This window comes from Portunus trituberculatus, chromosome 27, assembly GCF_017591435.1.
Source record: "Portunus trituberculatus isolate SZX2019 chromosome 27, ASM1759143v1, whole genome shotgun sequence".
NCBI classification, from domain to species: domain Eukaryota; kingdom Metazoa; phylum Arthropoda; class Malacostraca; order Decapoda; family Portunidae; genus Portunus; species Portunus trituberculatus.
This window is the reverse complement of record NC_059281.1, coordinates 5,873,848-5,889,369: the sequence shown is the minus strand read 5'-3', so window position 1 is coordinate 5,889,369 and position 15,522 is coordinate 5,873,848. Positions and strand designations below refer to the sequence as shown.

General features: G+C 44.2%; 3 protein-coding genes across 3 annotated transcripts in view; 1 reads left to right on the top strand and 2 right to left on the bottom strand.

The window, feature by feature from the left end:
- Positions 1 to 904, top strand: part of LOC123509742 (glycine-rich cell wall structural protein 1.8-like) — a 1,279-nt gene extending 375 nt beyond the window's left edge. The window contains exon 2 of the mRNA XM_045264262.1: positions 13 to 904. Coding sequence (XP_045120197.1) covers positions 13 to 798 — 786 coding nt within the window. The 3' untranslated portion in view covers positions 799 to 904. The remainder of the gene's footprint in view (positions 1 to 12) is intronic.
- Positions 905 to 6,624: 5,720 nt separating this feature from the next.
- LOC123509741 (glycine-rich cell wall structural protein 1.8-like) lies at positions 6,625 to 10,932 on the bottom strand. Its single transcript, XM_045264260.1, has 2 exons — positions 10,815 to 10,932; positions 6,625 to 7,085 (listed from the first exon to the last, which is right to left on the bottom strand). The coding sequence occupies exons 1-2, from the start codon at positions 10,848 to 10,850 to the stop codon at positions 6,720 to 6,722; spliced, it is 402 nt and encodes a 133-aa protein (XP_045120195.1). The 5' UTR covers positions 10,851 to 10,932; the 3' UTR covers positions 6,625 to 6,719.
- A 2,684-nt stretch (positions 10,933 to 13,616) lies between these two features.
- On the bottom strand, positions 13,617 to 14,538 carry LOC123509740 (glycine-rich cell wall structural protein-like). Its single transcript, XM_045264259.1, has 2 exons — positions 14,503 to 14,538; positions 13,617 to 13,983 (listed from the first exon to the last, which is right to left on the bottom strand). The coding sequence occupies exons 1-2, from the start codon at positions 14,536 to 14,538 to the stop codon at positions 13,687 to 13,689; spliced, it is 333 nt and encodes a 110-aa protein (XP_045120194.1). The 3' UTR covers positions 13,617 to 13,686.
- Positions 14,539 to 15,522: the final 984 nt, after the last annotated feature.

Here is a 15,522-nt window from a genome sequence, read left to right as displayed (position 1 = left end):
TTTCTGCTGCAGGGCGTAGTAAGAAGACTGGCGTGGGTGGTGGTGGTGGTGGCCGTGCTGGCGCCGCCCTGCCTCTCTGAGGAGAAGCAAGCAAAGACAGTTGGCTATGGCGGCGGCCATGGTGGCGGCCATGGCGGCGGTCATGGCGGCGGTCATGGTGGTGGCTACGGTGGCGGCTATGGTGGAGGACATGGTGGCGGATACGGCGGCGGCCATGGCGGAGGACATGGTGGCGGGTACGGAGTCACCATTCGCAAAAGTGTAGGATATGGAGGAGGCAGCGGGCATGGCGGAGGTCATGGCGGTGGTCATGGCGGTGGATATGGCGGCGGACATGGTGGTGGATACGGCGGCGGTGGTGGACATGGTGGCGGCTACGGTGGCACAGTGAAGGTGGTCGTCCAAGGCGGAGGTGGCTATGGCGGCGGCGGTGGACATGGCGGCGGTTATGGAAGCGGTGGAGGACATGGTGGCGGCTATGGCGGAGGTCATGGTGGCGGCTATGGTGGCGGACGTGGAGGCGGGTATGGCGGCGGCCATGGTGGCGGACATGGCGGCGGCTATGGCGGCGGAAGTGGGGGCGGCTACGGCGGCGGCTACGGTGGTGGACGTGGCGGCGGCTACGGCGGTGGACTAGGTGGTGGTTACGGCGGCGGCTATGGCGGTGGACGTGGCGGCGGATATGGCGGTGGCTACGGCGGCGGCTATGGTGGTGGACGTGGCGGTGGCTATGGCGGCGGCGTCGTCTACTCGGGCGGCCATGGCGGCGGAGGCCACGGTGGCGGATATGGAAAATGAGCACCACGTCCCATCCTTCCATCAAGAAACGACAAAAACATAAAAAAAGACAAATATCAAAACTTCGAGTTCTTGTAAATAAAGACAATAAATAAGACAAGACATTCATGAATTTGTATGTAATATATATTCCTTGAAATGTGTGTATGTGTGTGTTATTCACCACGATCGTCTTCTGGTCACCCAGCCAGTCTTTTCCTTACGGCAGTAGCTCAGAGCTCATACTGACTGATCTTCGGGTAGGACTGAGACCACAACACACTCCACACACCGGGAAAGCGAGGCCACAACCCCTCGAGTTACATCCCGTACCTATTTACTGCTAGGTGAACAGGGGCCACACATTAAGAGGCTTGCCTATTTGCCTCGTGTGTGTGTGTGTGTGTGTGTGTGTGTGTGTGTGTGTGTGTGTGTGTGTGTGTGTGTGTGTGTGTGTGTGTGTGTGAGTGTTAGAGAGAGAGAGAGAGAGAGAGAGAGAGAGAGAGAGAGAGAGAGAGAGAGAGAGAGAGAGAGAGAGAGAGAGAGAGAGAGAGAGAGAGAGAGAGAGAGAGAGAGAGAGAGAGAGAGAGAGAGAGAGAGAGAGAGAGAGAGAGAGAGAGAGAGAGAGAGAGAGAGAGAGAGAGAGAGAGAGAGAGAGAGAGCACAAATTTTGGCGAAGATGATGCTACTTATATAACATTCTATCTTAAATCTGGAAATATCGCATTAAGAAGACTTAGTTCAACAATATGGGATAGGTTATTTTAGTAATTATTGCTAAGTTACTGCAAGTTGTTGCAATAAATTAACTAAAAGGGATATAAACAATGCAAACACTATTTTTCACTTCAACTCATATTTCTGTTAATTATCTATTTTCAAAGGTTTAATATGACGTTTAGATTCAGCAAATCATTTCTGAGAGTAACGATATAAAATATAATGCAATAAGTAAGATATGAAGTGATTTATGACCCAAAATATGACAAATGATATCTATAGAGAATTTTGCCCGTCTATGTGGCAGGTTGTTGCGATAAACTCATGCTGACACCCGTCCAGGATACGGACTCTTCACCAAAACCTAATATTATGTAACCAATCATTATCTAACCTCACCTCACCTAATCTTTCCTTGTCTCCAAGCGCGCATGATCGAATCCTGGCCAAGGTTCCTTACTCCGGGTAAGTTTCCTAACGGGTAAGGTTTCAGATAGGATGTCTCCCTTACCCCGGAAAAGAAAGTAAGCCAAACCTAACCTAACCTAACCTAACTTTACCTAAGCTGACCTAACCAAAAATAACCTAACCTAACTTTATCTAACCAAGTCTTACCAACTTAACAATAACCTAAGCTAACCTAATCTATTTTAGGGGAGATATTCTATGAGGGGAATGCTTTCCATGGAAATTAATAACTGAAGAAAACCTATGTCTATACAATTTGAAGGATTCCTTTTATATTAATCTCTCTCTCTCTCTCTCTCTCTCTCTCTCTCTCTCTCTCTCTCTCTCTCTCTCTCTCTCAAAAAAAAAAATAAATAAATAAATAAAAAAAAAAAATAAATAAATAAATAAAAAAAAAAAAAATATATATATATATATATATATATATATATATATATATATATATATATATATATATATATATATATATATATATATATATATATATATATATATATATATATATATATATATATATACATATATACGTAAAATAAGATAAAATAAATAAATAAATGAATGAATAAATAAACAAATATATAAAAAGTCATAAAACAGGATAATAGTCAAATACACACACACACACACACACACACACACACACACACACACACACACACACACAGACACACACACACACACACAAACGGCCCGGTAGCTCAGTAGTTAGAGCGCTGGTTTCACAAGCCAGAGGACCGGGGTTCGATTCCCCGGCCGGGTGGAGATATTTGGGTGTGTCTCCTCACGTGTAGCCCTGTTCACCTAGCAGTGAGTAGGTACGGGATGTAAATCGAGGAGTTGTGACCTTGTTGTCCCGGTGTGTGGTGTGTGCCTGGTCTCAGGCCTATCCCAAGATCGGAAATAATGAGCTCTGAGCTTGTTCCGTAGGGTAACGTCTGGCTGTCTCGTCAGAGACTGCAGCAGATCAAACAGTGAACACACACACACACACACACACACACACTACTATAGTAAAATTAAATTGTACAGACCCATAGGGTGTTGTTCACCATCCTGCCAGCTCTCCAACCAAAACATTCACCCTATACTACCCACGGTTCTTTAATCATAGTGTTATCAACAAACAACGGTCTAAAAATATTCTATTTCATTAAATAGCAGGTGATACAAACAAGTGTTGTATACCAAATCAAATGAAGGTATTTCATGTATATGTATGACCTTGTGGCATATCAGATTAGGCGACGTTGCCACTCGACCCGAGGAGAAATTATCCCTATGGGGCAAGGAGGAAAGTTCAGGTGCAAGGCGCCTCACTACTCATCTGTTCGCCACGACGGAAGAAGACACTGACGCTTCCCCGTCTTACTGTGTGTTGTAAAGCCAGACTAAGGAAAAATAGTCTCTTCATCCAATGATCTTCAACAAATAAGTTCAGGTTGGGGCAATAACTGAAATAAAATCCTGTCTCATCTTATGCTATGTTTTCTATTTTCATATTCGTTCCAAAGCTGGATATTCCGTCTAAGTGCGCAATGACTTGATTTCCTCTCGTGTCCATGCCCTTGAATCTTTCCAGTTTTCCACCTTCTGGCTCCGATTCAAAAGTCAATCTCTACTAAATTTATCTGTGCTTTTTATCTCTCCCCTGATTCCACTGAATATAGGAATTCCTTGACTGTTCAGCTTCATAAGTGAAGCACATTCTGTCCCTCTATCCTTTTGCAGAGATCTCCATCATTAGAAATTTCAATGTTCATCATCAGCTTTGGCTTTCCTCTCCTTTCAATGATCCCCGTGGCTTACTAGTCCTCAACTTTATTATTCTCCATGACCTAGAACAGCTGGTGCAACATTCTTTTAGTATTCCTGACAGTCTTGGAGATACACCCAACATCTTTTTTTCTCATTTCCTTACCTCTAATCTATCTGCTTATGCTGTTACCATATCTTCTCCGTTGGGCTCCTCCGATCGCAATCTCAGTGTATCTTATCCTATTTTTCAAATCCCTCCTCCTCAAGATCACCCCTCCCAAGGCGGAGGTGCCTCTGGCGTTTTGCCTCTACCAGTTGCCGGGACCTGAAGAGGTACTATGCTGATTTTCCTTGGAATGAGTAATGTTTCCGTGTCAGAGACCTGTCTCTGTGTGCTGAACGCATAACAGAAGAGATAATATCTGGTATGGAGGCGTACATTCCTCACTCTTTTCCTCAACATAAACCTTCTAAAATATAAACTTTGGTTTAACACAACCTGTTAAGACTTGATAGAATAGTACTTGAGCCTTCCATCACCTGAATCTCATGCACTTTATATTTCTGCCCGGAATCATGGCAAGTCTGTTCTTCAACTTGCAAAACACTCTTTCATAAATAGTAAATGTTAAAATCTTTAAAAATATAACTTCCCTCATGACTTCTGGCATCTGGCCAAAAACATCTCCAATAACTTTACTTATTCATCTTTCCCTCCTCTATTTCATCCTGATGGCACCACTGCCATCTCATCTGTCTCCAAAGCTGAACTCTTCTAAACTTTTGCTAAGAACTCCAACTTGGATTATTTTGGGCTAATTCCTCCCTTTCATCCTACCCTTGCCTTTTTCATGCCTTTAATTAAAATTCTTTTTAATGATATTTTCCATACCCTCAGCCTGTTCCTTAAAAGAATCTAATCCCTCAAAAAACCACCCTACAGCTTTAATCTCTCTCTTGTCTAAAGTCTTTGAATCTATCTTTAATAGAAAGATCTTTAAACATCTGTCAGTTCACAATCTTCTATCTGATCGCTAGTATGGCGTTCCGTCAAGGCAACTCTACTGATCTTCAGGATTTTCTTACCGAGTCTCCGTCATTTTCTTTTAGATATTTCAGTGAAATTTTTATTGTTTCCTAGACATATCAAAAGCTTTAGATAGAGTCTAGCACAATGCTTTGATATCAAATCTATCCTCCTACGGTTTCTATTCTTCTCTCTACAACTTTATCTCAAGTTTCCTCTCCGACAGTTCTATTGCTTCTGTGGTAGACGGCCACTGTTCTTCCCTAAACCAATTAAGAGTGTCGTTCCTCAGGATTTTATCCTGTCACCCACTCTCTTCCTATTATTCATTAATGATCTTCTGAACCCTATGCACTCCTACGCTGTAGATATCAACCTACACATTCCCACGCCTTTTCAAATACTACAAACCCTTCAAGAAGTCAACAGTTCCTGCAGAAACGCCACAGAACGCTTGAATTTTGATCTCTCTAAGATTTCTGATTAGTGCAGAAAAAAAATGTGTAGTGTTCAATGCCTCAAAACTCAATTTCTCCATATGTCAATTTGACACAACCTTCCAGACAACTATCCTTCTTCTATACTGGCATTCAATTATTCCGCTCTTCTACACTGAATATCCTCAGTATGTCCTTTACTCATAATTTAAATTGGAGACTTCACATTTGAGCTTGTATGGAGATGGGTGTTCTGAGGCATCTCCTCCAGTTTTTCGCAACCCCACAAACTGTTAATTCTGTACAAGAACCTTACCAGCCTATTCTCCACATGCATGGGGTGGTTTCACTTACAGTTTTATTAAATGAGATGGAACCAAAAGTTTTTTGTCTTATCAGGTCCCCTCCTCTAACTAACAGTCATTATCTTCTTTTAACCACTTGAATGTTGTATCTCTTGCTATCTTTTACAGGTAATTTCATGCTAACTGTTCTTTTGATCTTGCTAACTGCATGCTTCCTGTTCTCCTGCGGGTTTTTTTTTCTTCCTCTCACCACTACTCTGTCCAAAATTTAACTAGTACTATCAATCATTAATCCATTTATCTGGTAAACTCTGGAACTCCCTACCTGCTTCTATATTTCCAACTTCCTATGACTTGACTTCATTTAAGAGAGACGTTTCAAGACATATATCCCTTCATTTCGGCTAACTCTTTCAAACTTGCAAGGGAACTGGCAACCAAGTGGGTCTCTCTCTCTCTCTCTCTCTCTCTCTCTCTCTCTCTCTCTCTCTCTCTCTCTCTCTCTCTCTCTGAAGTTTTCCAATAAATACAGTCCTGAGAGAAATCAATGTAGATTAGTTTTGACTCCAGTTCTTTTACTAATCATCTGTTTCATCATTTCTATATCTATTCATTGATTTATTTGTTTTATTCATTTTTAAATCAATTATTATTCTTGTGTTACAATTAAATGACACTTTCGTATTTCCTAACCCCTTAGACATCATCCTTCAAATGCATACAAAAACAAAACGTAATGTCGGTGCTCTAAAATAGTTACTGTTATTATCAATATATTGCGGTCAGCATGCTTAGACTCGTAATCGGCTTGTTTTCTGTAACCAAACCAAAACCAAACAAAAAGAAAAGAAAGAAAAGAAAATAATATATATATATATATATATATATATATATATATATATATATATATATATATATATATATATATATATATATGCGAACTTCTGCATCTCTTGATACACATCTCTCCTCGTAGCTCCCCTAAAACACATCATTACTGTATAACATGTACGTATGTAATGCTTACAAAGAACAATAATTCAGGGAGCGAGTGGCGAACATTAGCGGAAGTGATTGTGCTGCATTGTCTCTGTGCCGGGATGGATGGATGGAGGGAGGGAGGGAGAGAAGTGAGTCATTGTTTCTCGTTTATTCGGTGCATTTCTATGTACAACACACTGGCTCGGTTCTCGTTGCTCCTCTGTCGAGGTTCCCGCGTCATTCTCCTGCTTACTTTCCGTACCCATATCCACCGCCATAGCCGCCACCATAGCCTCCACCATAGCCGCCGCCGTATCCGCCGCCATAGCCTCCACCATAACCGCCGCCATAACCACCGCCATGGCCGCCACCATATCCATAGCCACCGTAGCCGCGGTACAGGTTGAAGACGTTGTTGGAGACGCCGCCCACGCCGTAGCCGCCATGCCCGTAGCCACCGCCGTGGCCTCCACCGTGGCCACCGCCATATCCATAGCCGCCACCGTAGCCACCACCATGACCTCCTCCATAGCCGCCATAACCGCCATAACCACCATAGCCGGCCAGCGCTACGGCCGCCGCGGAGGCCACCACCAGGAGGGCGAGCAGGAACTTCTGCAGAGGGAAAAGAGCACACGTGGAGGCCAAACAAGAGGGCCAGGCCCTGCCACGCCCCGGGAACGAGGGTTTGGCACTCTAGTACTCCATGTATAGAATGAGGAAAATCGAAGGCAAAAACAAGTTAACTGTGTGGCTTGCATTCCTCAGTGTCTGGAGTCAGAGTATCAGTGTGTGTACTGTAGTCTGTCCCTGCAGACAAGTAAATGGTGATAGTTAAGACAGTGAGCACATCGTGTGAACTCTGGAAAGGCTCAATGTGTCGGGTATCTGAGGCAAACTTGATAAAACTGTCACTAAAGACTTAATCCAACATTCAGGTCAGAGCAAAGGCTGAGGTGACAGTGGAGCCAGCACCAGTGCACATGTCACTGCTGGCCAAGTGTGAAGAACTGAGCAGGGGGCGGCGCGCCTCACCATGTTGTGATGGGGTGTCTGCAGGAGCGAGTGCATGCTGCTGCCTTGGTGTGGCGGGCTTATATACCGCCGCCCAGCCCGCCCCGCCCTCACGCCTCCCGTGGGCCGACGAAGTCTCACACCCACAAAAACATTTAAAATTAGCGTTGTCAAATTCGTCAGTAAAGTAAGCACGTGACCCGGACTCAGTGTGGTGCTTGTCGCTACGTTCCCGCGTGACGTAACGAGGCATTGTGTCGCTTGAACCTCTTGCTTTGTTTCCCTTCAACTATACCTGCACCACCACCACCACCATCACCACCACCACCATCACCACCACCACCACCACCACCACCACTACCACCATCATCATCACCACCATCACCACCACCATCATCACCATCACCACCACAACCAATACCACCACCCCATCATCACCATCCCCATCAACACCGTCACCCACAACAACAACACTACCACCCTCTCTCTCTCTCTCTCTCTCTCTCGCAGAAACACATATGAAATAAAAATAAAAAGGGAAAACAACAAAGCAATGTTTTCGACACCAGTATAAGTGAAAGAAAAATTTATTGCCCGAAATAGTAAGTGTGACAAAAAGAAATTGCTAAAACAGTTCCATTGAGACAGATACGAGTAGTTACATGGTCAAAATAGTGCCAGTGTGGCCAGAATAGTGACAGTATGACTTACATTAGTTGGCTGGTCTCAAAAAGTTAGCGTGATTCCAAAAGTAAGTGCGATCAAAATGTTTTGTGTGACCGAAGAGGAAGAGAGAGAGAGAGAGAGAGAGAGAGAGAGAGAGAGAGAGAGAGAGAGAGAGAGAGAGAGAGAGAGAGAGAGAGAGAGAGAGAGAGAGAGAGAGTGTGTGTGTGATCTTCATGAACTTTGTGGTGGGAAGATCGGTAAGACAGCTTCCTTCCTCGTTACCTCGTCTTGTCACCCAGATATTGTCTCGACTCATGTCGCCACTTAGCTACCACGATTTCTCTCTCTCTCTCTCTCTCTCTCTCTCTCTCTCTCTCTCTCTCTCTAGGTGAAAGTTGGTCCGATTCTTTGGAAATATGAAATGACATTAATTCTTTGACATAATCAAAAGACAAAAAACTAAAGAAAGAAAGAAAGAATGAATGAAAGCATTTGAAATAACATGAATACTTTTGTTTGATATAAAAAAAAGCGAAAACAAGAGACCAATTTCTTGATAAGTTTGGGAGACAGGAAAACAGAAATTAATATTATTTTCACATTTTACATTTGTTTGGTATTAAGAAAGAGTAAAAATATGAGGAAAAAAAAGTATTTCCACGTTTGTTCCTTTATATCTCACTCTTCCCCTCTGTACAAGTATATCACTCTGGCTGTCTGCCCACCACCTCCCTTCAATCATGTCTAGCTACTCATTCGATTGCCACTATTCTCCAACTGCTACATGCCACTAGAGACACCGCAACGGAGCAACACGTGTCACCTATTACTAGTTTACTTAGCCACGACACTTTGCTAAGTCTCTGGGAAAGTAGCCGAGAGTACAGAGAATGAATAAATTACCCACTGATCTTACCTCTCAAAAAAATAATAAAAATGGAAAAGTAGTTAAAAAAAAAAGTTAGTCATTATGTAAGAGAGGTTTTAGCCAAAATGTGAAGGGCGAACACATCAAAGGGACAACGCACGTGACTGGATCAGTTTAGTGCAAAGGCAAAAGAGGCGAGGAGGTTGAGACAAGGTAAGACAGGCGTGGTTGAGACACATGGGGAAGGATGATGCTCGATGGATAAACACGGTAGGAGGAAGAGAGGAGGTCAAAGAAATTTATGGATTCTATAAAAGAAGACGCGAGAGTGATGGTATTACTGAGGAAGGCAGAGAATAAGGTTGATCCGTTGTAAATCCCAATAATGTCGGAAAGGAGTAGATAATACGAAGAGATGATAAGGCGGAATCAACATGGACATAAAAGTACTAAGAAAGCTGAAGTAAACCAGTGTTAGTACCACAAATCATATCTATCTTTGAATCTGCTTAATCATCTGTTAACGCTCTCTATTGACTGTAGCAACAGTCTACTCATTGTTTGTATTGCACACACCTCCTGCCTTGAGTAAAAGTCGGTTCCTTCCTCTAATTCTAGCAAGCTTGGTAATGGTTTCATTTTATTTTTTTTATACCATGTGGGCTTTTCACGGGAATTTATGGGCTAAAGGGGATACTTTTTAGGGTACCTCCTATCTCAAAGCCCACCCGCTAGGAAACCGTTGCCCCGAGTGAGGAAGCCCAACCTACACTCAGACCGTGGACAGGATTCGAACCCGAATCCTGTACGTATGGTTCCACTGTACCACGGCGGCCACGTCTCCATATCCACATCTGCTGCTTCACACCACGAGTTGCAAAGAAAGAGACGGTGGAAGACGCTCCACACAGGACAAACAAGAGCTGCCCTGTATGAACAATGTGTTGAGGGAGGGAAGAAGGGAAATAGAAGCACTACATGTTGTTTCTCGTTTATTCGGTGAGTGTCTCTGTACAACACAGTGGCTCGGTTATTATTGCTCCTCTGTCGAGGTTCCCAACTAGTCTCCCAACTTACTTCCCGTATCCATATCCACCGCCATGACCGCCATACCCGCCATATCCACCTCCATAGCCGCGACCATAGCCGCCTCCATAGCCGCCACCATATCCGCCGCCGTAGCCACCGCCATAGCCTCCTCCATAGCCTCCGCCGTGGCCTCCACCACGGCCACCGCCGTATCCGTAACCGCCACCGTAGCCGCCTCCGTAGCCGCCGCCATGACCGCCTCCATAGCCGCCATAGCCACCATATCCGCCATAGCCGGCCAACGCCACGGCTGCCGCGGAGGCCACCACCAGGAGGACAAGCAGGAACTTCTGCAGAGGGAAAAGAGCACACGTGGAGGCCAAACAGGAGGGCCAGGCCCTGCCAAGCGTCGGGCACGAGGATCTGGCACTCTAATACTGCATGTATAGGATAGGGAAAATCGAAAGCAGAAACAAGCTGACAGTGTGGCTTGCATCCCTCAGTGTCTGGGGTCAGAGTATCTGTGTGTGTACTGTGGTCTGTTTCTGCAGACAAGTAAATGGTGATAGTTAAGACAGTGAGCACATCGTGTGAACTGGAGAGGCTCAATGTGTCGGGTATCTGAGGCAAACTTGATAAAACTGTCACTAAAGACTTAATCCAACATTCAGGTCAAAGCAAAGGCTGAGGTGACAGTGGAGCCAGCACCAGTGCACATGTCACTGCTGGCCAAGTGTGAAGAACTGAGCAGGGGCGGCGCGCCTCACCATGTTGTGATGGGGTGTCTGCGGGAGCGAGTGCATGCTGCTGCCTCGGTGTGGCGGGCTTATATACTGCCGTCCAGCCCGCCCCGCCCTCACGCCTCCCGCGGGCCAACTAAGTCTCACACCCACCAAAACGTTCAAAACAAGCGTTGTTAAATACATTCCTGCGTGACGTAATGAGCCACTGCGTGTCGCTTGTCTCCATTGATTTGTTTCCCTTCACCAACGCCTACATCATCACCACCACCACCACCATCACCACCTATACAGTGTTGCCAACCGTAGGGTAATTACCCACGCGTAGGGTAATTTATCCTCAAATCCTGGTCTGTATGGCGGTAGGGTGATTTTACAGAATCTGAGCAAAACGTAGGGTAATTAGAAGATTTTGATATGCGGGTAGACATTTTGCTAAAAACGTATATTATGTAAATCAATAGGAACTATGCTAAGAAAATATACCTTTTTTTTAATTGTCTATTGCCATAGTTATGTAACGCCCGGGAGATGGTATAGTTAACCAAAGTACGTAATGTGTAGTGATAATACACGTTCATACGTGAAGCCACGTGCAGCTTGGAGATATTTTTTTTTTTCCCACGCTCAAATAAAGCGGTTACTGATTCGTGATTAAAGAGATAATTAGCTCTTGTATTGCTCACATGTAGTTTACACTTTTGTTTTGTTAAGAAAGAGAATGAAAGTAGTTTCTTCGGTGTCTGGTATGGGTTAAAAATAGTCATGAAATTATTTTTGTGTTGATTTCTATAACCATAATGTCATCATCTAGATAAAGATTGACCATGAGTTACCTGCTATTATTATGTGAGTATAATTGTGATTGTAGAAAGAAGGTAAATAATCCTGAGCAATATAATCAACATAATACAGCGAAGCTCGTACGCATTAAAAATGCAAATAAATAATTAAAACTTTAGTTTTTAAGGAAATGTGAAAGTGGTTTCTTCTGTTTCTGGTATGAGTCAAAATTGGTCATGAAGTTACTTTTATGTAATAATTGTTATGTACCATACGGTCATCATATAAATAAATACCTGCCAGTATTATGACAATTTGTTTTTTCATCCTGAGTCGTAGGGTAATGAAGGCAAATGTAGGGTAATTTCAGTAGGTGTGTAGGGCGGAGACGTCTGTAGAGGTTGGCAACACTGCTATACATCATCACCTCCATCAGTACCACCACCACCACCACCACCACCACCACCACCACCACCACCACAACAACAACAACAACAACAACAACAACAACAACAATAACAACAAATATTACAACAACTACATATCACTATAATCCCAGGTATAAAATGTTTTACTTTACCATTGGGAATCTCTCTCTCTCTCTCTCTCTCTCTCTCTCTCTCTCTCTCTCTCTCTCTCTCTCTCTCTCTCTCTCTCTCTCTCTCTCTCTCTCTCTCTCTATATATATATATATATATATATATATATATATATATATATATATATATATATATATATATATATATATATATATATATATATATATATATATATATATATATATATATATATATATATATATATATATATCTTTTGAGGTGAATATTTGGTCCTATTCTTTTAGAGATATGAAATGACAATACCTCTTTGACATAATCGCAAGAGAGAAATTTAAAGAAAGAAAGAATGAATGAGTGAATGAATGAAAGCGGTTGTGATAAGATGAAGACTTTTGTTTCATATTAAAAGAAACGAAAACAAGAGAACAATTCCTCGGTAAGCTTGGGACACAGGAAAAGAAATAATAATTTTTTTCACATTTCCCACTTTTCTTCTGTATTAAAAATGAATAAAAAGTTGACGGGAAAAATAATTCAACATTTGTTCCCTTATAATTCATTTCTATCCTAGATAAATATCACTCTGGCTCTCTGTCCACCACCTCCCTTCCATCATCACTAGTTACTCGTTCGATTGCCACTAATCTCCACCTGCTACATGACTCTATAGACACCGTACCGGAGCTACAAGTGTCATCCATTACTAGTGTATATTGCCACTACACTTTGCTACATCTGGAAACTAACCAAGAGTAAAAAGATGGGAACAAATTACCCACGGACCTTGCCAATCTCAAAAAAAAATAGAAAATTAGAAGAAAAGGTTAGTGGTGTAAGAGTGTTAGCCAAGAGTGAAGAGCGAACACATTAGAGGTGTACAAGACACGTACATGTGTCAGTTTGTTGTCTAGGTAAGAGAGGTGAGTTTGAACCACAATTGGAAAGGATGATGCTGGATGGATAAACACAGCAGAGGGAAGAGAGGAAGACCAAAGTCATTCATGGATGCTGTAAAAGAAGACGTGAAAGTGATGGTGTTACTGAGGAAGGCAGATGATAAGGTTCATCCGCTGTATCGACCCATAATGGAAGGAAGGAGTAGATAATACGAAGAGATGATAAGGCGAAATCAACATGGACATAAAAGTACTAAGAAAGCTGAAGTAAACCAGTGTTAGTACCACCAATCATATCTATCCTTAAATCTGCTTAATCATCTGTTAACGCTCTCTATTGACTGTAGCAACAGCCTACTCATTGTGTGTATTGCACACACCTCCTGCCTTGAGTAAAAGTCGGTTCCTTCCTCTAATTCTAGCAAGCTTGGTAATGGTTACATTTTGTCTGAGTCTTCACACCTGCTACATCTTCACACCACGAGTTGCAAAGAAAGAGACGGTGGAAGACACTCCACATAGAACAAATTAGAGCTGCCCTGTATGAACAATGTGTTGAGGGAGGGAAGAAGGGAAATAGAAGCACTAGATGTTGTTTCTCGTTTATTCGGCGCTGTTCTTGTTGCTCCTCAGTCGAGGTTCTCTCCTCGTCCTCTCCGCTTACTTCCCGTATCCATATCCACCGCCATGACCGCCATATCCACCTCCATAGCCGCCACCATAGCCGCCGCCATAGCCGCCACCATAGCCGCCGCCATAGCCGCCGCCGTAGCCGCCGCCATAGCCTCCACCATAGCCGCCGCCGTAGCCACCACCGCGGCCTCCGCCACGGCCACCACCGTATCCGTAGCCGCCCCTATGACCGCCTCCATAGCCGCCATAGCCACCATAGCCACCATAGCCGGCCAGCGCTACGGCCGCCGCGGATGCCACCACCAGGAGTGTGAGAAGGAACTTCTGCAGAATGAAAACAGCACACGTGGAGGCCAAACAGGAAGGGCTAGGACCTGGAACGCCACGGGCACGAGGCTCTGGCACTGTAGTACTGCATGTATAGTGTTACGACTCATATATAGGATAGGTCGTCCTGGGAGCATTACAATAATACACAACAAAGACGTTGTTTGCAGGACGCCATTACATCTTAACCTAAAACACATTAATGTATGACAATAGAATGAGTAAAATCAAAAGCAGAAACAAGTTAACTGTGTGGCTTGCAGTGTCTGGAGTCAGAGTATCTGTGTGTGTACTGTAGTCTGTCTCTGGTGATAGTTAAGACAGTGAGCACATCGTGTGAGCTCTGGAGAGGTTCAATGTGTCGGGTATCTGAGGCAAACTTGATAAAACTGTCACTAAAGACTTAATCCAACATTCAGGTCAAAGCAAAGGCTGAGGTGACAGTGGAGCCAGCACCAGTGCACATGTCACTGCTGGCTAAGTGTGAAGAACTGAGCAGGGGGCGGCGCGCCTCACCATGTTGTGATGGGGTGTCTGCAGGAGCGAGTGCATGCTGCTGTCTTGGTGTGGCGGGCTTATATACCGCCGCCCAGCCCGCCCCGCCCTCACGCCTCCCGCGGACCGACGAAGTCTCACACCCACAAAAACATTTAAAATTAGCGTTGTCTAATTCGTCAGTAAAGTAAGCACGTGACGTAACGAGGCATTGTGTGTCGCTTGAGTCCCTTGCTTTGTTTCCCTTCAACTACACCTGCACCACCACCACCACCACTACCACCACCACCACCACCACCACCACCATCACCACCATCATCATCACCATCACCACCATCACCACCACCACCATCACCATTACCTCCACAACCACCACCACCACCGCCACCACCATCACCACCATCACCACAACCACCATCATCACCATCACCACCAACACCATCATCTCAATCTCCACTAACACCACTACCACCACTACCGCCGCCACCATCTCCACAACCCCTACCATCACCACCACCACTTTCACCACCACCACCACCACCACCACCACTATCACCACCTACATAACCACCACCATCATCACCATCATCACCACTTTCACCACCACCACAACCACCACTATCACTACCTACATCACCACCACAATCATCATCATCACCACCACCGGCACCACCACCATCACCTACATCACCACCATCATCACCATCATCCCCAACACCATCATCACCATCACAAGTGGTATAAGGGTTTTAACAAAGGGGACATGAATGTAGTTCTTAGGATCAGAAGCGGGGGACAGAACCAGAAAAAATGGGTTTAAACTTGAAAAACTTATTTTCAGGAAAGAAATGGGAAGAAACTGGCTTTGAAACAGAGTGGTTGATGAGTGGAACGGTCTCGGTGGTCATGTAGTCAGAGCAGTGTCAATAGGGAGTTTCAAAAGAAGGTTAGATAAGTTCATGGATGGGGATGATAGATGGAATTAGGTAGCTTAAACACACAGGGACTGCCTCGTACAGGCCTGGTGGCCTCTTGCAGCTT

What these genes read in the sequence shown, in the direction of transcription:
- LOC123509741 (XM_045264260.1), bottom strand. Translation starts at nt 10,850, where the DNA reads ATGCACTCGCTCCCGCAGACACCCCATCACAACATG. An exon ending in AGACACCCCATCACAACATG is followed by an intron (nt 7,086 to 10,814) that starts GTGAGGCGCGCC and finishes TTCCCTCTGCAG; the next exon opens with AAGTTCCTGCTCGCCCTCCT.
- LOC123509740 (XM_045264259.1), bottom strand. Translation starts at nt 14,538, where the DNA reads ATGCACTCGCTCCTGCAGACACCCCATCACAACATG. An exon ending in AGACACCCCATCACAACATG is followed by an intron (nt 13,984 to 14,502) that starts GTGAGGCGCGCC and finishes TTCATTCTGCAG; the next exon opens with AAGTTCCTTCTCACACTCCT.